Source organism: Pipistrellus hanaki (assembly GCF_964339955.1).
Source record: "Pipistrellus hanaki genome assembly, chromosome: 7".
NCBI lineage: Eukaryota > Metazoa > Chordata > Mammalia > Chiroptera > Vespertilionidae > Pipistrellus > Pipistrellus hanaki.
The window spans coordinates 32,903,772-32,926,472 of record NC_140509.1 but is presented as its reverse complement, the minus strand read 5'-3'; the positions used below and the strand labels follow the sequence as shown (position 1 = coordinate 32,926,472).

Genomic DNA, 22,701 nt, shown 5'->3' with positions numbered 1-22,701 from the left:
CCCTGGATGCTAAGCAGGACCCGCCTCTGGGAAACAGGACCCTCTTTACACTTGAACTCGTTCTGAGTGCCATGATGAAACTGCTCTACATGAACTTGACTTCCACCGCTCCACAGTGAGCCCCTTCCTTAGGTGCGGGGCTCGGCTCGGCCCCGGTGGTTATCAGGGCAGATCTGGCTGGGTCGCGGCCCAGGGCCAGGCTCCAGCTCTCACCTGGTTCTAGGCCTGCCCAGACCCGGTTCTGATGCAGTGACTGCTTCCTCCCTCAGATCCCTTCATGTGGCTGTGAGCTCCGAGGCCCAGGCCAAGCATGAAGACCAGGCTTCCCCCAGCGCTCGCCATCCTGGGTGCCACCCTGCTCTTGTCTTCCACGGAGGCAGAAGGTAAAAGACTCTTCCTTTACCCTCCCCCAGGGACAATGCAGAATTATAGGAAAGAAAAGAAAAAACAAAGAACAAGTGAACCTTCCTTCTATAGCTTGTTCTGTTTCCCCGCACCTTCTCTTCTTCTCCAAGGGTTTCTCTCCTCCAGAGAAACTCCCTCTTCCACTGAGGTTTGTCCATTTCTCCGCTCTCAAGTGCAGCTCTTTCTCGTATTCTTCCTAATCCTCCCCCTACGGTGCTGTGTGGTCTCCTTGCGCTTGTCTCTGCGGTGTGCTGTCCACACTGCCGCCCGCACTGCGGCCTTCCAGGAGGACCAGCTGTCCGTCGGTGAGGTGAGGGGGCGACTGCTGCTCCCATGGCTACAAACAGGATGCCTCCAGGTGCCACCCAGGAGCCTGGTGCGAGGATGGGCTCCCCCCGGAGTAGCTGGTAAACACCGGGCTTTGGGCCTCGATGCACAAAATAAAAGACTCCAACCGCGCCGGCTCTGTGCGTCTGTGTGTTTTGTGGGCATCTCAGTCTGAGTGTCGGAGTGTTGGATGGTGCAGACAAATGAGGTGGCAGCCAGAGCCCCAGGGGATGGGTGGCGAGTAGAGATCCTGGACCGGGATTGTGTTCGCGTGGCTCAGGGTTGTTGCTGTAGGGTTCGCGCGGGTTTGGAGGCTGGTGGCCCAGGCCCATCAGACAGGTTGGGTCTGGGCCAAAGCTCCCAATCCAGGAAGCCAGCGGGCTCCAGGCCAGCTGGGCACCACCTCCCTCTCCCTCTGGCTTCCAGCATCAGACCCACGCGTGGAGCTGGTCAGGGGCTGGGAGATGGTGGCCTTGACCCTAAGGTCTGCAAAACGGCTCTGATGACCTCGCCCTCTGAAAAACAAAGGGCTTCTGATAGATTTTCGACTTTACTTCGTTTTCTTATGTGCACTTGATGCCTTCATTTCTCAGTATTTGCTAAAGAAGCCATTTCTGTATATTAACCCAGTGGAGGCTTCTGTATGCCCTAAATTATCATGGGAGAACTGACAAACTAGGTTTGTTTTCTTTTTCTTTTTCTTCTTTTTTTTTGTCCTGCAAGGTAAATGGAGTAATACCATAAAAGACAAATTCTTCTTCTTCTTCTTCTTCTTCTTCTTCTTCTTCTTCTTCTTCTTCTTCTTCTTCTTCTTCTTTTTCTTATTTTTAGAGTATTTTATTGATTTTTTACAGAGAGGAAGGGAGAGAGATAGAGTTAGAAACATCCATGAGAGAGAAACATCGATCAGCTGCCTCTTGCACACCTCCTACTGGGGAAGTGCCCACAGCCCAGGTATATGCCCTTGACTGGATTCGAACCTGGGACCTTTCAATCCACAGGCCAACGCTCTATCCCTTGAGCCAATCCGGTTAGGGCTTCTTCTTTTTCAATAAAGAAATGCCCCTGATGGAGTTAAGGGAAAAAGAAATACTCTTTGTGGGCCAGCTGTGGAAGTTCAGGGTGAATTCTGGTTCTTTAGAGATTGTAAAAAGGAACACTGAGATTTTCAAAAACTTTCTATTGTGTTTGATTTTCTACTTTAAGATTGCAGGTACAAAGAAATGAAGATTAGGAAAAGCAGAGAGTCTCTAAAATGTATGGTATGCTTAGAAAAGTGACAGAACCTTGCTGGCTCGTCTTATCTGATGACTCTTTTGTGAATGGAGAGGTTTTCAGAGTGGCCTCTAAGCAGTCACGTTCAGATGAGGTCTCCTTTAACGTTCCTCTCTGTGCCGTTGTTAGGAAGGAAGTTTATTTGAGGAACGCTGGAAGCCCTACTAAAGATATTTTTAGATAATTCACTGAAGTGGCCTAGTTATTGCTCATTAAGAAAACAGTTATTTGAAAATCAGAAAGATTTGAGAATCTTAGGAAAATAATTAGGTTGGAAATGATGTAAGTGGGGAAAAAAATCAATTCTGAATTGGATAATGGCTGGTTAGCAAAGCACAGTTGAAAAGGACATTTTATTATCTTCTACTGGTTATTTTCACATTTCTCACACTTTGTCTTTTTAATTTGTATTTATTTCCACATGGTACAGCTCTTTCTTAAGCTGTGCCTTTTCTTGTCTCTCATCCCCTTACATCAGCATTTAATAATTATATTTTAATAGGATTCTTTTTGTTTTCTTTATTTTCTAGTTTGGGATTATTAAATAGAAATATATTGAGAGTCACAAATGCAAGCCATATGTATAACTTACAATTTTTTGGTTGTCACATTAAAAAAGGAGAAAGAAACAAGAGATACTAATTTTTATAATATATTTAACACTAGAGGCCCAGTGCACAAAATTTGTGCATGGATACCCTAGGCCTGGCCTGCAATCAGGGTTATCTTCTCCAGCTGCCTGCAGCTGGCCCAGCCCCCCCGCCACCACCCATCCCCAGATCCCCCTTTGCCATTGGGTGATTGGTGCCTGCTGGCCAGGGAAGAAGACCAAGAGGTGGTCAGTGCATCTCATAGTGACTGGTCCAGAGGTCGTTCTGGTCATTTTGCCATTAGGATCAATTTGCATATTACCCTTTTATTCTATAGGATAACTTTATGTATCCTAATAATATCACATTATAATTTTAACATATTATCAATATAGAAATTATTAGTAAAATATTTTACACTTTTTATACTTAGTCTTTGAATTTGAGTGTGTATTTTAAGCTTACAGTGTGTTTCATTTTAGACTGGCCACATTTCAAGTGCTTGAGAACCCCATGTGGCAGGTGGCGCCTGTTCTGGACAGCACAGCTTCTGTGCTAATGACCAACTAATGGTCCTAGGAACTATGAAAGACTAACAAAATTTGTGACCAAAACCTTTCTGGGGACAATGGGCTAGAACAGAATTTCTTTGAAATATTATTGTTGGGGACATTTCAAAATTTTAACATGCACCCCTGTTTCCTGCTAATTTTAGTTTAGTTTAAAGTAGCCATAGTTATTTTTCTTTACCTTTTGCAAGTCACATTTATATTTTTATATTTCTACTGTTTTCTAATCAATTTCTAGTTACTTATTTTTTATATGTTGAAAGCCTAATACTTTTTTATAATTATTTAAAAGATTTGACATTTATTTTTTGCATTTTTCCTTTTTTATAAGCGGTATCACCTTTATCTTGTTTTCCTTTTACATACTTATACAAGGAACTTTATTTTTCATAATACAGTAGTTTATCCTATAAAAATAAGGGTGAAAGTGATTTTTTTTTTGCCTTTAGTGTTTGTAATTTTTAGATACAACATAGACTTTATTAACCTTATCACTTGGCTAGTACTTTGCATGATCTAGAATTATCCTATGTAATAAAAGACAATATGCAAATTGTCCCATCAACTGGGACTTCGACTGGGAGTTCCACCAGGAGTTCCACCAGGGGGTGGGGTCAGCCTGCCAACTGTCTGTGGTCCCTCCCCCCGACTGGCCCTACCCATTTGTGCACGAATTCATGCACCAGGCCTCTAGTAATATATAATGAACAATTTGATATTACCAATTCATTAGTGAGTTGAGGCCATAAGCTTTAATTATCTTGTGTTTAGATTAAGAGACTAATTAATATATATTTATATAATTCTGTGTCAAACTTGTATCAGAAATTTCAAACTAGAGAACTCATAGATCATCTACTCCAATTTTCTCCTCTACTACATGAAAAAATGAGGACACAGCCGAAACCGGTTTGGCTCAGTGGTAGAGCGTCGGTCTGCGGACTGAAAGGTCCCGGGTTTGATTCTGGTCAAGGGCATGTACCTTGGTTGTGGGCAAATCCCCAGTAGGGGGTGTGCAAGAGGCAGCTGATCGATGATTCTCTCTCATCGATGTTTCTAACTCTCTCTTCCTCTCTCTTCCTCTCTGTAAAAAATCAATAAAATATATTTAAAAAAAATGAGGACACAGAGGCTGAATAATTAAGTCAATTAACATAGTTAATTAGGAAGACAAGACCTAGGTCTTCTAGTCCTGATTTAGCACTAATTTGCCCATACAGTGCTTCTTTCTTGTTCAAAAATTGGTCAACCTAGCTAGTTTAATGAGGAAACACATTACATAATGTGCAAAATTAATTCATTACTTGTCTGAAATATTAACTTTTCGAGTGGTTATTTTAGAAACACAAATGAAATTAACTATAACATGACAAAATTATTAAATTTATACTAATTTTGGATGGAAAATTTGAATGAATGCCTATTGAATATAGTAAAATCATTCTTTTGCACATTTCTAAAGTTCTCTGTCATTATAGAAATTTGGCACCATTTCAGTGTTATTATCACAAAGATTAGATGAAAATTCTTACTAGTTTATCGAGTTATTATTTGTAGTGTTTTCTCAGTTTTTCTTTATCTCCAACACATTTTATATACTTGCCCAAGCTTAAACTATTCCACTCTCACCTGTCCATCTTCCCATTCATCCATCCATCCACCTCTGATAAATTCTTGGATGTTTCTTCCTTTTAGGTGCCATAAGTAAAAACATTATTAAAAATTTATATATCAAGATAGACATTTTAGTCTTAAAATTGCTTGAACAAGTGTGTAAAGAATTTGGAGATATATGAGTATCATATATTTATTATCAAATAGGCATCAAATAATGGTTTTTATAAAATAAAGAAATATATGCATATATTAATAGTTCACTATGCTTAAATATTGTTTTTTAAAGTTAATCTTTTACTCAAATATTTCTTATTCTTTACATTTAACTGAGTATGGAAGAAAATTGTATGTGCTGAGTCAGATCATGGGATCAAAATTTTGCTGCTCATTAGCTGTGCTAACACCTCAATTTCACTGAATGATCTATGAAACTGGGATAACAAGGCCCACTCTGCTGGGTTGTTATGAGAAGAAAAAAGAGACAATTGCAAAGTGTTTCAGAGAACACAGGGTGCTGCTTGTGACAATACAAGGGCAGTTGTGAATTATTTTTATGTAAAAGAAAATATTTTTTAAATGAATGAAAATACATTTTTCATTGATTTAAGTTGTTATCTCTTTTACAAAAGAACACAAAAACACCAAAAAACGCAAAAACAAGCCCATAAATGTATACATAGCATGACAATCCTGAAAGGTTTTATATGTGATGAAAGTGGCAAGAGGAAACGTGGGGTGGGCTGTCTTTGTACACATGCTGGTTGGCCGTTCTGTCTTACTTTTGGTTCCTAAGCACCACAACTGAGTTTCTATGAACACCTTAAGTTCCTCTGAAATGTTAAAGACTTTTCCCAACAGTCAATTTTTCAGTTTTTCTGGAATCCGGGTCATTTGGAAATCAACAAGGTGGGCCGCTGCTGCCCTTCAGCAGTTTTAACCTAATGTCTGCCGCTTCAGGTCCATTTCCCTACAAGGTTGGTGGTACCGTTTTTCCATGTACTGATTTTTTTTTTAAAGCATGCTCAGGCCAGTTGTGTCTGCCTTTGCATTAAATTTGTCCTGAGCCATTGCTACTGGAACAATATTTTATAATGATATTCTTAATAGCTATTGTCCTATTAACATTTGTTGCATGCTTGTTATACTAAGTGATGATGGCAGCTGAACCTCGCAATACGGTAACGGACAGCAGAATGCCGGATAATTAAACTATGCATGTAGATTAATAGTCTAATCTCACTGCCTGTGTATGGATAGTAAGAAAATAACATTCGTTCCATTACTAGTGTATCCAATAAAACCAAAAAGCCATCTCCTACAGTTGTAAGCAGCAGTTCATTAAAGCAAACGTTTGCTTACTTCATCTTATTTCCATTAAAACGTATTAATATTACATAAATGGCTAACCCCAGTTAAATTCTATGACTCATGTCTCAACGCAACTGCTGTATTTCAATTGACCTCTGTGAAAACCTACAAAGAGATTTTAATCTCTCAAAAATTCTGACTCACAGGAATACGTTCAGACTTAAATACGTTAAGAAGAGTGTGGCTGAAAGTCCTCTTGCCTTGTGAATCTGCTTCAAGAGTAATAGTTTGTGATGCACTGACCATGCACTGACAGTGAGTCAGTACAATGCTGCATGATGAGGCATGAACATTGCAGAGAGAATATCATTATAAAATATTTCTGAAACGTCTTTGTGTAATGACTATTGTACATGGAGGCTTTCGTTCATTGTGGGAAACTAAAAACCCAGTCAACATTTCATTGACACATGCATGATGCTGTACAGTTTTGTATGTAAACTATTTCTTTCTGTACTTTTCGATTATTCCTTTCATTGACTTCTCCAAGTTTTTATGCGCAGTCATGTCTCCAGATTGCTGATCCTTCTCCACTGTTTTCTTTGAGTTCTGTAAATAAATGTCTGTAAATATACATTGATGTTGTCTTTTCATAATTAACCATTGTTTTGTAGAGGGCCATACTGGCATTTTAACTTAAAATGCCATTTCTAGTATGGAGTACGCCTGCTGCAAGGGAAAAGAACAGTGTTGGTTTACACCTTGGAAACATTCAGCAAATTGGTGTAAACGGGCAGAATATTCCTTTTATAAACATCTTTTTATCACTCTTTATATATTTATACATTATGAACATCTCATTACTATCTGAATATTTGTTTGTATGAATATACATTAAATGTATATTTCCTTGTGAAATGTAACAGTGCTAAATTTCCCATGATTCCATCTTTTCATTAAAATACAGTTTCATCTCTGCCACAGATTAAGATGTGTCAAACCAAAATTAATAACAAGACTTGGATGCAGAGAATGAACCAAAAATATCATTGATTTTTTTCCACATTATGGGAAAAAAAAAAAGGAATTGTGTCAATGTTCTAAATGAACTTCTGTGGTTGTAAGCAGGTTGTGATATGGCATGCTTATTCAAATTGCACTCAGCATGTATTGGAATTCTTTTAATTGTTATGTGAATTGTTTGCATATGTGGTTATTACATGTGATCTCATTGTACTTGTATGTACTTGTATCCAAATATGTTTCTAGTATGCTTGATTTTGCTGGCCATTCTTGGATGACCTAGCAACTCAAGAATCAAAAGTGTTTTGTGCTGTCTTCTGTAATATGTATACTCTCTGATGTTTTGTCATATCTTGTCAGCTTTTAATTTTATTCTTATCCAACAAGATATCTTTTATATTTGTTGGAAACAAATTTATGCAAAGACAATTTAGTAAGCTTTGCTCAACACAATTCTTAATTAAATTGACCATTTCCTGAAATTGGAAGATGTAACTGATAGGCACTCTCTCTTTTGCAGTTGACCCACCTTCAGACTTGAATTTTAAAATAATAGATGAAAATACTGTTCATATGTCATGGGAAAGACCAGCTGATCCAATTGTGGGTTATAGAATAACAGTGGATCCTACAACAGGTAAGTTTTATTATTAGGAGCATTAAAGATGATATAATCCAGTCTTTTCCCCTCTTCTCATTTTATTATGAAGAACCTGAGATTTAGAAGACCTGATAGATTTAGCCAATGTCACCAAATATTTGGTGGGCTCTGTCTAGTACTTACTGTTATATTTTTATAGTGTTGAGCTTCAGTAATATGGTTTGCTGTGCCAAGCTGTTGTTATTAAAAGTGGACTTTGTTTTTTAACTGATCAGAATATTGCCGGTCATCTTTGATTTTATGAAATAGAGTTTTTACTTCTTAACATTCTTCTTGAATTAGTTAATATTCAACATGTAAAGTATAAAGTGATAAATGAGTTGCTATACCTTACCCCCGTCCTACACATTTCAGTACTCAGGGAATTTTATTATTCTGGGATAATGGTGAGCTACTACGATGAAAGATAAGAATTTACTTTGACTTTGTGGATTCTATAGATCCCAGGCTAAGTGTCTAAAAAAAGTGGCTTTGGTTCTCCAGAGTTACATTTAGTGTTCATGATGTTGCCCAAGTGTGGGGAGCCAATCTCTGCTAATTAACTTTTAGTTCTAACACTGAATGGGAAAAATCACCTTTTCACTAACACCGTCCAGGTGGTAGGATCAAGTCTTGATAGACTTGATAGACTGACAGTAAAGATGGGTGATGTCAACATAACTTATCATCTGAGCTGTGTATATTTATGGTTTTAAAAAAATATCAATTATTTTAATTGCTCATTTAACAGGGAGTTGGGAAACTTTAAATATGATCTGAGAACTTAAAAAAGGGGTCAAGAATTTACTTTTTCTTTGAATCTTTTCTCCCCACATTTATTTGTAGTCAACTAATTCATTCATTCCAAGACAGAAAAGCAGTTGAAAAGCCATCGATTCTGTTCCCAGAAGTTGTGAATCACTGACTCCTAAATTCCCACGCTGGTACTGGGACCACCCAACACAGCAGAGCCCTGGTGTCTCCCTGTTCCATGGGGACCCTGGTTGGTTCTGCAATGCTCTACATGAAACCAAGAGCACTTTTCAGAGTTCTATTACGTCTGTTACCTTTTTTGATTATTTATGTTTTGGTGAAATTTTAATATAATTTAATAATCTTAATGGGCTCTTAGCTCTTTGGAACTACTGTATTTCCTGATTGATTTGAAATTTAACATAATCTAGAAAGAAGTATAAAAATTGTTAATATGTAAATAAACACTACACATACTGTGCCTTGAAGCATTTGCTACCTAGTGAATTCAGAAGCATGGTTACCCATTAAATGAGGAGAGATCAACTAAAAGAACTTGTATGCATGCATATAAGCCTAACCAATGGATACAGACAACAGGGGGGGTAAAGGCATGAGTGAGGGTGGGGTGGGGGGGATAATGGGGGAATAAGGACACATATGTAACACCTTAATAAAAAAAAATAAAAAATAATATATACACCCTTTTGAGTATGGAGGACACATTGCTTCCACACTAATCATTTCCCAGTAGAGGTTAATTTTAGCCTGTAGGGTTTGTTTTCCAGGAGCCGATTTTCACCCCCCTTTCTGTTTATTTTGCTTTATCTGCTCTCCTCCAATGCATACTTAAATATTAAATTATTTCCTACTTTATATCTCATTTATAAAGAACTTAGTTATCTATTGTTAGTCTTCCAAAATAATAAGAGACTTTTGGTTTGCTGTTCTGGAATATCTTTAATCTAGAGGACTCTTTAAGTCCTCAAACGAATATTGGATATGCTTGTAACAAGTCTATTTATTGAGTTCCTAGAATTCAAAGTTTTGATTTTGAAGACAGTAAAACATAATGTTTGGATGTTCTGAAAAATAATATAAATTGAATTTTTCAGATTTTCTGTATATCTGGGAATTACATTATATTGTGTTATATGTAAAAGTGTTTTGTTGCATTCATATATTTCTTCCTATATTTCCAGATGGGCCAACTAAAGAATTTACCCTTGCAGCTGATACCACTGAAACTTTATTATCAGATCTAATACCTGAAATAGAGTACGTGGTGACAATCACTTCATATGATGAAGTAGAAGAAAGTGTACCAGTTATAGGTCAACTAACAAGTAAGCACACATATACAGTTATTTTATTCTTTTAATATTTTTGCAGAAGGTTTCTCCCACTTATACATTTAATCTGTTACCATGAAGAGTTAATTTATATCATTATTAACTGTTCTTCCTAGAATAATCATTTTTATGATCCTAATTATTAGTGGATATGAATAACTTATTCTTGATTTATAAGTTTGGTCTCTGGAATCACTAGGAATGTTATGAATGAAAACTATTAAAAACATTAAAGTTTGCCAAGCAACAAAGTGAATGTCTTTTTGAAATAGACCTAATACTCAATAAAAATGATTTAGTTGCATGGAAATACTTATTTGGCTGTATTCTATGACCCGCTAGGCATGGACCATTCATTTGAAAGACAATGGTGAAAGACAACATATGTATTTTACTTTTAGGAAGTATTTTTATGGGTTCAAATAATAACCAGGTTTTTGACTTAGTTCAAACAGGTGGTCCTACGAGGCCAGGGGAGAAGAAACCTGGAAAAACAGAGATACAAAGTAAGTATTTCCCTTAATATTTTTGCTTGGATTTGTAGAAGTCATAAATGTAATATGAAGATATCTCAATTATATACGTAGTCTGAAATAATATTTCTAAATTATTTTCTAGAAGCTTTATCTAGAACTACAAATAATGCAATAGTAATATATGACTAAGTAGTTATAATAGCTATGTTTTGACTTTCTAGCCAAATTTTCACTTTATTTATTAAATACTAGAGGCCTGGTGCACGGCATTTGTGCACTGGTTGGTGGTGGGGGGAATAGGGGCAGGGAGGGTCCCTGAGCCTGGCCTGCACCCTCTTGCAGTCCTGGACCCCTTGAGGGATGTCTGCCTGCTGGCTTAGGCCCAATCTCTCTCGCAGTCTAGGGCTCTCACAGTCTGGGACCCCTCACTCCTTACTGCCTGCCCATGAGGCAGGAGAGGCTCCTGCCATGGCCACTGGGTATGCCAGCGGTGAGTTGGGTGAGTGGTGCTCCCCTTAGGGAGCACCCTGACCACCGGGGACAGCTCCTGCATTGAGCATCTGCTTGATGGTCAGTGCACATCATAGCAACCTACCAGTTGTTCCGCCATTCAGTCAATTTGCATATTAGCCTTTTATTATATAGGATTCTTTTTACTGGGGGTGTTTTGAATTTGTGTGTGTCCAAATTTTCCTGCAGGATTTTGGCAGTAGGTGAGAAACAAACCTCATCACTGGACTTAACTCATTATCTCAAAGATAAATGGGTAGAAATAGGTGGCAGCCTAGGTATATATGAGAAATATAAGGCTGAAACAGAAAGGAGATGCCCTCAAAGTGTTTTAAGCAATTCTATTGCCATGAAAATGTATTTCCAGGTCTGTGTATATGTTATGCTCATATCTAGGGTTCTCACATGACTTTAGTTGATAGCAGTTGTAGCCTTTACAGAATCTCTGTAAGACATAAGTGATAAGTTGGAACATTTGTAATAAAATTAAAGCACTTTTATTTAGTCTAGGTTTTGCAGGTTCTAGCCTGCTTTTGTTGTGTACTGCTTTGTCTGACTCAGTGGAATGGACCCTTAGGGGTCTTTTAGACTTCTAATTTTGCTGCCTTGTAAAAGTCGAACTTATGACCCAGGAGACAATAAAAAAGATTACGAACACAAAGTCTCCTTTATCTGGATTTTTTTTTGTTCTAGATCACTGTTTATTATTCTTTCTGATGTCTAATAAACTAAATAGTGTCAATGCTAATATTTCCCCTGAACCATCATATTTATTTTAGATCAAAGCATTCTGCCAAATGCTGACTTTTCAATAGACTTAAATTGGCTCATTAAATAGTGTGCAAAAATTACTTGGGCATGCAGCTTGTATTTTCTTCCTCTTCCAAGGCAAATCCTTATTTTAATAATCCATCAGCCCTAGCTGGTTTTGCTCAGTGGATAGAGCATTGGCCTGTGGACTGAAGGGTCCCAGGTTCGATTCCGGTCAAGGACACATGCCTGGGTTGGCTCGATCCCCAGTAGGGGGTGTGGAGGAGGCAGCCTATCAGTGATTCTCTCTCATCATTGATGTTTCTATCTATCTCTCCCTCTCCCTTCTTCTCTAAAATCAATAAAAAATATTTTAAAAAGTGACTGTAAGAACAAAAACATCGTGAGAAATTCACCCAGTGTTGCTTTGTGAATACAGATTGTCATGAAAACCAACCTGTTCGCCATGACCACAGAGAGTTGTAAAAGCATTGTAGTAATTTAAAGATACCACATGCATTTTTGCTTTTGAATTATAATTCTTCCCCCGTCTTTGTTTAGTAAAAGTAGATTCTAGTTATCGAATTCAAATACATTGATAATTAGGACAACAAGATATTATGGCTATCTTGCATCATATTTATGCTTGTTTTTACTCCTGTTAGAGTTATGAACCCTCCAGACAAACCCACTGCAAACTTCAGACATTTATATTGTAAAATGCAGGAGAATGTTAAAAGATTCACTCATTTCTTCAACTCAACTGCATTTGCTTGAATGGTACAGCAATTGTTTTGTATTTATTTATTGCTAAATACCAAGGAGTAAAAACACTTTGTTTACATTTCTTTTTTATATCTCCCAGATGTTTTATATAATTTTTACTTGGAGAAAAGATAAGTGAGGACATAGACTATAAAAATAAATAGGTTTATAGCATAAATACTAGAGTCACATGCCTTTGGAGAGTAGGTCATCTATCTGTTTATCTGTTCTTGCATTTCTTATTTAGCAATTTAATGACATATAATTCCATAAGTGCGTGAAGGTACTGAAAATGCTTCTATGTGTGCTAATAAAATTTTATATTCTCTTGTGCATGAAGAGCAATGTGAATATGTCCTAATGAACAAAATGATTTGAGGAGCCAACATTTTGGCAAAGTGAGTTTGTGATGGATAGATTTAATAACGCATCACTTAAAAATATCTCAATTGTATTTCAGAATGCTCTGTCAGTGCCTGGACTGATTTAGTGTTCCTCGTGGATGGCTCATGGAGTGTGGGAAGAAATAATTTCAAGTACATTTTAGACTTTATTGCTGCTCTCGTGTCTGCTTTTGACATTGGGGAAGAGAAGACAAGGGTTGGAGTCATTCAGTACAGCTCTGATACCAGGACTGAATTTAACTTAAACCAGTATTACCAAAGGGATGAGCTTCTTGCCGCAATTAAAAAAATCCCATACAAAGGTGGCAACACAATGACAGGTATGTTTTCCAAACGTTGTTATTGTTGCAAAGAAATGAAAAACCTGTTGGGGAAAGAAATGAAGCATTGCGCAATTATTAAATAATTTTTAAATCAATCACATTGTTTTTGACTTGGGCAAAATTGTGTAGTGCAGGGTGAGTAAAGATAGTATTGCCTTTCATTTCAGGGGATGCCATTGATTATCTGATTAAAAACACTTTCACGGAATCTGCTGGAGCAAGGGTTGGCTTTCCCAAAGTGGCGATTATTATTACGGACGGCAAATCCCAGGATGACGTGGAAGTTCCAGCCAGAGAGCTTCGCAGTATCGGGGTGGAAGTTTTCTCTTTGGGTAGGCCAAGTTTGGTTATTTTCATTTTGGAACTTTTCAATACTTAACGCTTAGGAAGATGAAGGCTTGACTTCTCAGGGAAGGATGCTATAAAAATGTTATTGCATTTTATTATATAACGTAGTACCAAGCCACCTAATTTTTACTCTAAATTTTGAGTAAAACTTTGGCTTGTCTATTTCTCTCTCACCCAGCTCCCTTAACATAGGCATCAGGTGAGGTGGTATTCACGCTTTTTGCCAGCCCTCTGCTTTTCAAAGAACACTGAGCCAATGATCCTAATAAAGATCCTCCTTGTATTATCATTAAGTGTTTTTTTATGTTTCCTGTATTATGTAATCCTTGAAGAATTTAGAGGGTTCCATCCAGCTCATTCAGGACTCTGGAAGAAAAAAGTATTATCTTTTCAGATGGCAGGGACAAATGATGGCATGATTGGGATAAGGGCCAATCTGTTTTGCTAAGCATTCGTTTTCATCTTTGTCTGGCCACTGCATGTGAAGTTATAAAATGTCTTTGTCATTTGAATAGTTGCACATTCGTTATGAAGCAAAGCAATCCTGGCTTTATGACTGAATAAGGATTTAAAAATGCCTTCACTTGTGCAAGACCGAGAAAACACAGGTCTGCCCCAATTCAGCACATTTCCCTTTTCACCATATCCTTTTCATGTTGTTTTTAAGGCATTAAAGCTGCAGATGCAAAAGAACTCAAACTAATTGCCTCCACACCTTCACTAAACCATGTTTTCAACGTGGCCAACTTTGATGCAATTGTGGATATTCAGAATGAGATCATCTCCCAGGTGTGCTCAGGCGTTGATGAGCAACTTGGTGAATTGATTAGTGGAGAAGAAGGTGAGTGGACTGCTGAGGGTTTTATGTGTTAGCCTTTTTCATTATTTGATAGCATTTATAGCTTTACACTATCAAGGAGGAGATACATTTACTCAACCATATTCTCCAGTGATTCTCCAACTGTGTACTCCACTTGAATTGTCTTTTAGTTACTCAACTTGTTGATATCATTTGCACTGTTTCCCCCCTCAGTGGAACATTAAGTGATAAAATATTTGGAGCATTGTAAAGTTCTTAAAATTATTGTTAGCCTGGTTGGTGTGGCTACTAGTAAGTGATTGAGTGTCAACCTCTGAACCAGGAGGTCACAGTTCGATTCCCAGTTAGGGCACATGCCCAGGCTGTGCGCTCCATCTACAGTGTGGGGTTTACAGAAGGAAGATGATCAATGATTGTATCTTATCAATGATGTTTCTATCTCTCCCTCTCCCTTCTTCTCTGAAATCAATAAAAATATAGTATAGATATTTTTAGATGCTGGACTTGCTCTTTTTCTTTAGGACCATTTTGTACATGTTGAGTGTACATAATTATGCTATTCAGGTACTTGTTTTAATTACCTCATACTCTGATTTAAGCATTGACAGTCTGGGGACACATTAATTTTAGCATTCTGCAACTTTAACTAATAGCAACACTGTTTCTATTAAATGGAGAAGGAAATGGGTTTTCCATCATCATACTCTGCATCGTGTTTTCAAAGCTTTAAGAACATTTCAAAACCAGTCAATTTGATCCTTCCATATCTGGAAAAATTTCCCATTTTTATAAGCTATTGCTTCTGAATATATGGGAGAAAGAGAAGACATTTCATAACCATCCTTTTGGGCGTTAAAAAGTCACAAGTGCCATGATTGTTCTCATCTTTGCCTGAGAATTGACAAGTGATTAAAAATAAATTCTATATAGCTACATCTTCAATGACATGAACACTTTAATCTCCAAACCCCAATTATTTTGGCAGTGTTCATTGGCCCTAATTCTGTTTCAGAATTCCTTCTCATTACTTTATAGGTCCCGAGTCTTTTTCTTTGCTTTAACTGCCTAATTGTCTGACTTTTTTTGATCGATATTAGTACAAAATCCATCCTCCACCCCACTTTTCTCTAGTTAACCTCTCTTTACTCAATCTGTTAAGCATTCTAATTCCTCTCCATCTTCACTGGCATGCATGTACTAGGGGAAGGCCAAACTTTTGCTCTGTCACTGTTTGAACACCACCACCCCCCCATAGGTGCAGGCCATGTGGCAGGTGTTGCTCATGCTTTCTCGCTCTTGATGGGATTTGCCTGAGATTTCTGTTCCTTGTACTATCTCTGAGTCACTCAAAAGATTTGGCCAGACTTCCAGCTGGCACATCCGTTGCTTCCCTCCCACCATTTCTTTAGGCATCATTTAAATACTCAGTCTGATTGCCTTTTTGAGGAGATGATGAGTAAAATTTGTGCTTATCATCTACTTCTTGCAGCTGACGTACAAATTAAAACTATGTCTCCTGGGAGACTGATTCCATTGACAAAAGTAAAAACTTGAAGATTTTCTCTAAAATAGCTTCAAGTACTTTATGTTTTCTGTTACTAAGTACACGACTGTGTTCTCAATTGAGTAAGGATAGAAATTCTTTAGATTTCAGTATTTGTCAGCATGCATGTTGTGAGCCATTGTTTCACCTCTCATTGGTGGCATTATGAACATCATTGAACTACTTTTCTTACTTTGAAATAAGTGGGGATAAAACTGTTTAAAATTAAAAGCCTGTCATTTTGAACTTGCTGAGTTTTTCTTGGCATACTATAAGGTGCCTTTTAAAAGATTATATTTTTATTCTTATAGTATAATTAAAGGGGAAAATCTTTCTAAGACTTGAGTAAGTCATTGATTCAACAAGTATTTGTCAAGTACCTACTCTGATATCTGAGAATAAAGGTAATGAGTAAAATACCAAAACCAAAATGGAAATCTTGGTCCCAGAGAAGAATTAGGTATCAGATATCATATCATTAATTTCTTCCAAGGACTTTGTTTCTTTCGCTGTCTTTCCCAGATTCCTAATAAAAATCTGGCACTGAGTCTCTTTCGGTTTGCTGGGTACAGGTGGACGTAGAACAAGGTTGGGCAACTCTTCCTGATACATTCATGATTAATTGGAAGAAGGGAAATTAAAAATCCAAACCTAAAGACCTTTATCAATAGGGTTGCATACCACTATTTTAAAACACTGTTCTGCTTATTACTTTTTAGTTATTGAACCTCCCTCAAATTTGGTTGCCACGGAAGTTTCATCAAAATACATTAAGCTAAGTTGGACTCCATCTCTAAGCTCAGTGACTGGCTATAAAGTCCTCCTTATACCAATGACCAGTGGCAGCCGGCAGCATGCTCTGAGTGTGGGGCCTCAGACGACCACACTCAGTGTTCGCGACCTCTCAGCAGACACAGAGTACCAGATCAGTGTTTCAGCCATGAAGGGTCTGACATCTAGTGAACCGGTTTCAATAATGGAGAAGACTCAGCCAATGAAAGTTCAAGTGGGTGAGTTAATTGGCGGATCACTGGGTTTGGAATATGTGAAGGTCCATTTGATAGTATGTCTTACTGATTCAGATTTAGTTTTAAACAACATATTTGAAATAATTTTCTTTGAAAGAAGCATGCTTACTAAGAAAACAAGATAGCTATATTTTAATGATTAATTCATACTTGTTGAACCTTATTTCTTTTTATAGAATGCTCACGTGGTGTGGATATAAAAGCCGATATCGTGTTTTTGGTTGATGGTTCCTACAGCATCGGGATTGCCAACTTTGTTAAAGTTAGAGCCTTTTTGGAAGTTCTCATAAAAAGTTTTGAGATTTCACCAAATAGGGTACAGATAAGCCTTGTCCAGTACAGCCGGGATCCTCATACTGAGTTCACTTTGGAAAAATTCACCAAAGTTGAAGATATAATTGAAGCAATAAACACTTTCCCCTACAGAGGAGGATCTACAAACACTGGGAAAGCAATGACTTATGTCAGAGAGAAGATATTTGTGCCTAGCAAGGGTTCAAGAAGCAACGTTCCGAAGGTCATGATTCTTATCACTGATGGCAAATCTTCAGATGCTTTCAGAGATCCTGCTATCAAACTGAGGAACGCAGATGTTGAAATCTTTGCAGTTGGTGTGAAAGATGCCGTCCGCTCAGAATTGGAAGCTATTGCCTCTCCTCCTGCTGAGACCCATGTGTTCACAGTAGAAGATTTCGATGCTTTTCAGAGGATATCTTTCGAACTCACACAGTCCATCTGCCTTAGAATTGAGCAAGAGTTGGCAGCTATAAAGAAAAAAGGTTAGTAGTCTTTGTTAATTAAAAGTTAGCTCTTTGTGAACAAAGAATTTTTGGTTTTAAAACTGTGGGTAATAGGCTTCTTCAACTCTTTTTATAGACAGGAAAAAGTAACTTTCCTATGTTATTGAAAACTGTCAAAGTTAGTTTATTTAACTCTGAGATATGACTTTCTCCTAGACATTTTTTCTCTGTAGAGTCATGAGATGTTTCTGATCTTAGCGTCTACTGTGTGGTGGATGCTGAGTTATGTCCTTTGAATCAAGGGGCAACTAGAACATAGTCCTGGATCTTTAAATTATTTTATGCATTCCCTTTCCTGGACCATTTTTGTACATCATTCCTTACATTCAGACTTCCCTATCCTTTTTTTCTTCTTCATTTGTTCAAATTCCCCCCTTTTGCCCACAGCATTGTTACTCATCTTATCTCTTTCATTGAGCCTTTCTTAATTGTTCTAGTGCTATAGAATTATTTTCAGTCATTTGACATTCATACGCACTGCTTTGTTTTGTTGATAACCTCACAATTTTTTGGCTCTCCAATGTCTTTCTATATCCCCTGAGGATAGGCTGTGTGCTTTAAACACTCTTTCTAGGTTTTAGTTTAGTAAATATTCTTTTGTTAGGAAAGATTTCTTTATTATTACTTTGAAATAAACTGTTTACCACTAAAGATTGATATATAATTGCCAGGGATGAATGGGAACATTCTGATGGTTTGCTTAGGTCTGCTTCTATTTAAAAATATCAATTGTGGGTAGGACCATTGCATTACTGCTTTATCTTAAGAAGCTCATAATTCAAATTCCATTTTAATTAGTCATTTAAACATTATAACTTAGTATTATGCATGGTTAAGACACATGATCAGGGCCTCCTTATAGGGCTGTGAGAGATCTTCTCTCAATGGTCATGTGTAGAATGTTTATTAAGTCTCAGTATCATGCTTCTCCCAAGTGACAATGAGCCATTTTAGGAAGATGAAATCATTAAGTCTATTTTGGCTTTATAGATTTAAAAATTTTAAACTATGTCCTCTTATTTTAATTTTATTTTATTAGCTTATGTTCCTCCAAAGGATCTTATCTTTTCTGAGGTGACTTCCTACAGTTTTAAGACTAACTGGTCACCTGCCGGAGAAAATGTGCTCTCCTACCACATCACCTATAAAGAAGCTACTGGGGATGACCAGGTCACGCTGGTGGAGCCAGCGACGAGCACCAGCGTTGTTCTCAACAACCTGAAGCCAGAGACCCTGTACCTGGTCAACGTGACGGCAGAGTATGAGGATGGCTTCAGCATCCCCTTGGCTGGAGAGGAGACCACCGAAGAAGGTGAGATGGGGCTTCTGCCACTGTTTTCCGAAATCTAGGCATTTATTGTGGGATGAAGATAGCATTTGAAATAACCATCTGCTTTATAGTTCAGAACTGATTTAGCATCTTTAAAATACAACTATACATAAAACCCTTTTAAAAAGAGAAAAGAAAAAAAACAAAAACACTTTTAAGTAAAACTCCTAGATTTCTTTTGGTGCATTTGAGGATAAGAGACATAGAGAACTGTTCATAATAGTGGAATTAACTCTTGAAGTACTGCTTATCCAGCATTTTCTGTCCCAGGTTTCAAAAGTCTCATGTTCAAATACTTTTGAAACTGCCTTTATCTGCGGATCTAATGATAAATATATACATTACCAAATGTTTTCTATTTTAATTGTGGTAAAATTTATGTAACATATGATTGACCATTTCAACCATTTTTAAGTGTATGTTCAGTGACATTTATATTGTTGTGCTACCCTCACCACATCCATCTCCAGATTTTTTTAATGTTGCAACATTGAAACTCTATACCCCTTAAACAATAAACCCCCATATCCCACTTTCTCTGCCTTTGGCAACCACTGTTCTACTCTCCGTTTTTGTGGATTTAAATACTTTGGATACCTCATATGAGTAGAATAATCATACAGTATTTGTTCTTTGTGACTGGCTTCTATCACTTAGCATAATGTCCTCAAGGTTCATCCATGTTGTAGCATGTGTCAGAATTCTTTTCTTCTTATGGCTGACTGATACTTCATTGGATGTGTAAACCACACTTGGTTTATTCATTCACCCATGATAGATACTTGGGTTATTTCCATGTTTTAGCTATTGTAAATAATGCTGCTAAGAACATGATGTACAAATTTTACCAAATGCTTTAAGCACTGTTTGTGTAGATATATTCTCTTTGCTAGATAGAATTGAATACTTCCTGATACACTTCACTACATTTGACATTTAAAAGGTAGAGACTTAGAATCACACATCTATTAAGCTTCAGATTCAGTATACAAACCCATTAGTTTATCTGCCTAATTTTGGGAGAATAATTTAGTCTTTTTCCTTGTCATATAAAATGAATCAGGGGTGCAAGTCTGCTAACAGCCATTTTTTTCTTTTCTTAAGGGATATAATTTCTTTCTCTTTTATGTGTTGGATTTTTATATAAACTTCTAATTGTGTGTGAGATGTGTGAAGGCATGTTGCACTCTGGTTATACCCCAGTGGATTGGGAATAGAAAAACTGCTAGTTCATTTCCTGAATATGATGTCTGTGTGGACAATTTTCCCATTAAACAAATAGGTTATTTAAGCATGTTTACTAAATATGAAGTCAAATGACATTCTCATTTGGGTTCAATCAAAAATTCATTTAAGACTGTGAGTCTATTCATGTTACCCACATTGCAACTTAACCTTGAGATTTAGATCTGGCTAGCATTCACTGAGTATCTGCAATGTGTTCAGTCCAGTGGTCAGCAAACTGCGGCTCACGAGCCACATGCAGCTATTTAGCCCCTTGAGTGTGGCTCTTCTACAAAATACCACGGTCTGGGCGAGTTTATTTTGAAGAAGTGGCATTAGAAGAAGTTTAAGTTTAAAATATTTGGATCTCAAAAGAAATTTGAATCATTGTACTGTTGATATTTGGCTCTGTTAACTAATGAGTTTGCTGACCACTGGTTTAGTCCAACACATGTATGTTATAATTATTCTCCAAGTCAAATGACTGTGCAGATATAAAGTTAGTTGTGGGACTGATTGGATAAGACAATTCATTCAAATAGATAAATGTGGTAGATCTGGGTGTTAGGTATTATTTTCCTACTTTCCTAAGAAAATCTGGTAAGAGTGAAAGCCTTGGTTACTTATATTTGAAAAAACAAATTTTTACTTTTAAATTTTATGTCAATATGAATTTATCATTTCATAGAGTATTTATGATCCTAAAGGTTTACTATTATATATACCTCTTTATTTGATTAAAAAGTTAATAAGTACCCGTATTTTCCGGCGTATAAGACGACCCCCTAATTTTACAGTTAAAACATAGGTTTAGGCCTATATTCGCTGTATAAGACTACCCCCCACTTCAAAGAAAAGACTTACTTTGCCGTCAAGATCTGCAGGTAATTTTTGTGCAATTTTGTTCTTTTGCCTCCGATTTTTGGTTGACTTTTTTTTTGTTACAAAAGTCATCTTCTACGCAGGAAAAAAAGGTACTTGGTTTGTTTCTTGACATTGTATTTGTTTGCTGTTTTAGAATCTAGCTAGTGTCTGGCTAAATGAATGAAGTAACCAGGATGTTTGGCAAAAAACTGCTCACGGCTTTGTTTAGAGCACTGTTATAATTTAGTGATCAGAAGCTAGTTTTGTATTTTTCACATAAAAAGGCAACTTTATTTTTTAAATTTCAGTAAAAGGAGCACCTCGAAACCTACAAGTGACAGATGAGACCACAGATAGCTTTAAAATTACCTGGACTCAAGCTCCAGGGAGGGTGCTAAGGTACCGAATTATATATAGACCAACTGCTGGTGGACAAAGCAGAGAAGTGACCACTCCAGCCAACCAAAGGAGAAGAACCTTGGAGAACCTGACTCCAGACACAAAATATGAAGTCTCTGTAATTCCTGAATATGTCTCAGGCCCTGGCTCTCCGTTGACTGGAAACGCAGCCACGGAAGAAGGTAGAGGAAATATGTTGACCACGTGGTAACAACTCAACCCTTAGTCTTCAGGAAAGACTTTGGACAACTGTCCAGATTCTACGAGCCCTGAGACTGTTGGCCTCAATTATCCGATATTTTGGACTGTGGTCCTTTTAGACTTGAGTTACTCACATTTTTTACTTTCTCATGATAGCATTTATTTGGTCCAATAGAATGTGAATGCTGTGATATGGTCTAAATATTATTTTAAAATATTATTAAATATTTTAATAGAAATTTAAGGATTACTAGCAATTAAAAAATCAAACTGCCTTGCACTGTTGAAACACATTATATATTATTTCTTCAGAAAAATTTTAGAATATTGACCTATTTTTACTTAAATGGTGTGATTTGGCTCTCAGAATAGATTGTGGCCAATGATTAACACTTAATGTTATTCATTGAGGAAAAAAAATAAGGTATTCATAATTTTCATTTTATTCCCTACTTTTAAAGTTTTTAAAACATAATAATAATAACAACAGCGTATTAGCAATGATGAAAAGTTACTGAGTACCTGTGTGTGTCAGGTTCCGTTTAAAGGGCTTTTTACGTATTATTTCCTTCAACCCTGCATAGAGTCCATGAAGTTGCTGTTTTTATTATTCTAGTTTTATAAGGAAATCAAAGCTAAATCATGTTGCTTAGAAGCCATATATCTGAGTTTGTGCACTTTGTTGTCCCAGCGCAGACACTCACAAGGAATATCGGCTCTAGCTTGGCTTGCATCACCATTTCCCGCCCCCCCCCCCCCCCCCCCCCCCCCCCCCCCGCATAATGTAGCGGATTCGCCTTTTCTGTACAAGCCTTGGCCTGGCCACCTGCCTTTTTCCTCCTCTCTTCCCTCCGGGAAGTCACTGTTTCCCTTCGTCTCTCTTCTCCTGGGGATCCAGGGCTCTCTGCGCTGGTACCACAACAAGACCTAGTGACTTTACCTTGCTGTTTTCTGGAGTAAAAGTGGCTGGCTGTTGTGTGCCCAGTGGAATGTCACAGAGTTGGGTGCCTTGGGACCCTTCAGAGGCCACACGACCACTCTACCAGGAAAGTCATGA

General features: G+C 37.4%; 1 protein-coding gene across 4 annotated transcripts in view; it reads left to right on the top strand.

Moving 5' to 3' along the window:
* COL12A1 (collagen type XII alpha 1 chain) overlaps positions 1-22,701 on the top strand; it is a 111,653-nt gene that overhangs the window by 2,924 nt on the left and 86,028 nt on the right. For 3 of the 4 annotated variants that reach the window (XM_084890831.1, XM_084890832.1, XM_084890833.1), the window contains exons 2-12: positions 270-383; positions 7,635-7,751; positions 9,710-9,853; positions 10,306-10,365; positions 12,821-13,084; positions 13,255-13,419; positions 14,103-14,276; positions 16,518-16,808; positions 17,003-17,605; positions 18,666-18,938; positions 21,353-21,625. In XM_084890831.1, coding sequence (XP_084746957.1) covers positions 311-383; positions 7,635-7,751; positions 9,710-9,853; positions 10,306-10,365; positions 12,821-13,084; positions 13,255-13,419; positions 14,103-14,276; positions 16,518-16,808; positions 17,003-17,605; positions 18,666-18,938; positions 21,353-21,625 — 2,437 coding nt within the window. In that variant the 5' untranslated portion in view covers positions 270-310. The remainder of the gene's footprint in view (positions 1-269; positions 384-7,634; positions 7,752-9,709; positions 9,854-10,305; positions 10,366-12,820; positions 13,085-13,254; positions 13,420-14,102; positions 14,277-16,517; positions 16,809-17,002; positions 17,606-18,665; positions 18,939-21,352; positions 21,626-22,701) is intronic. The other variant, XM_084890834.1, reaches the window with a different exon arrangement.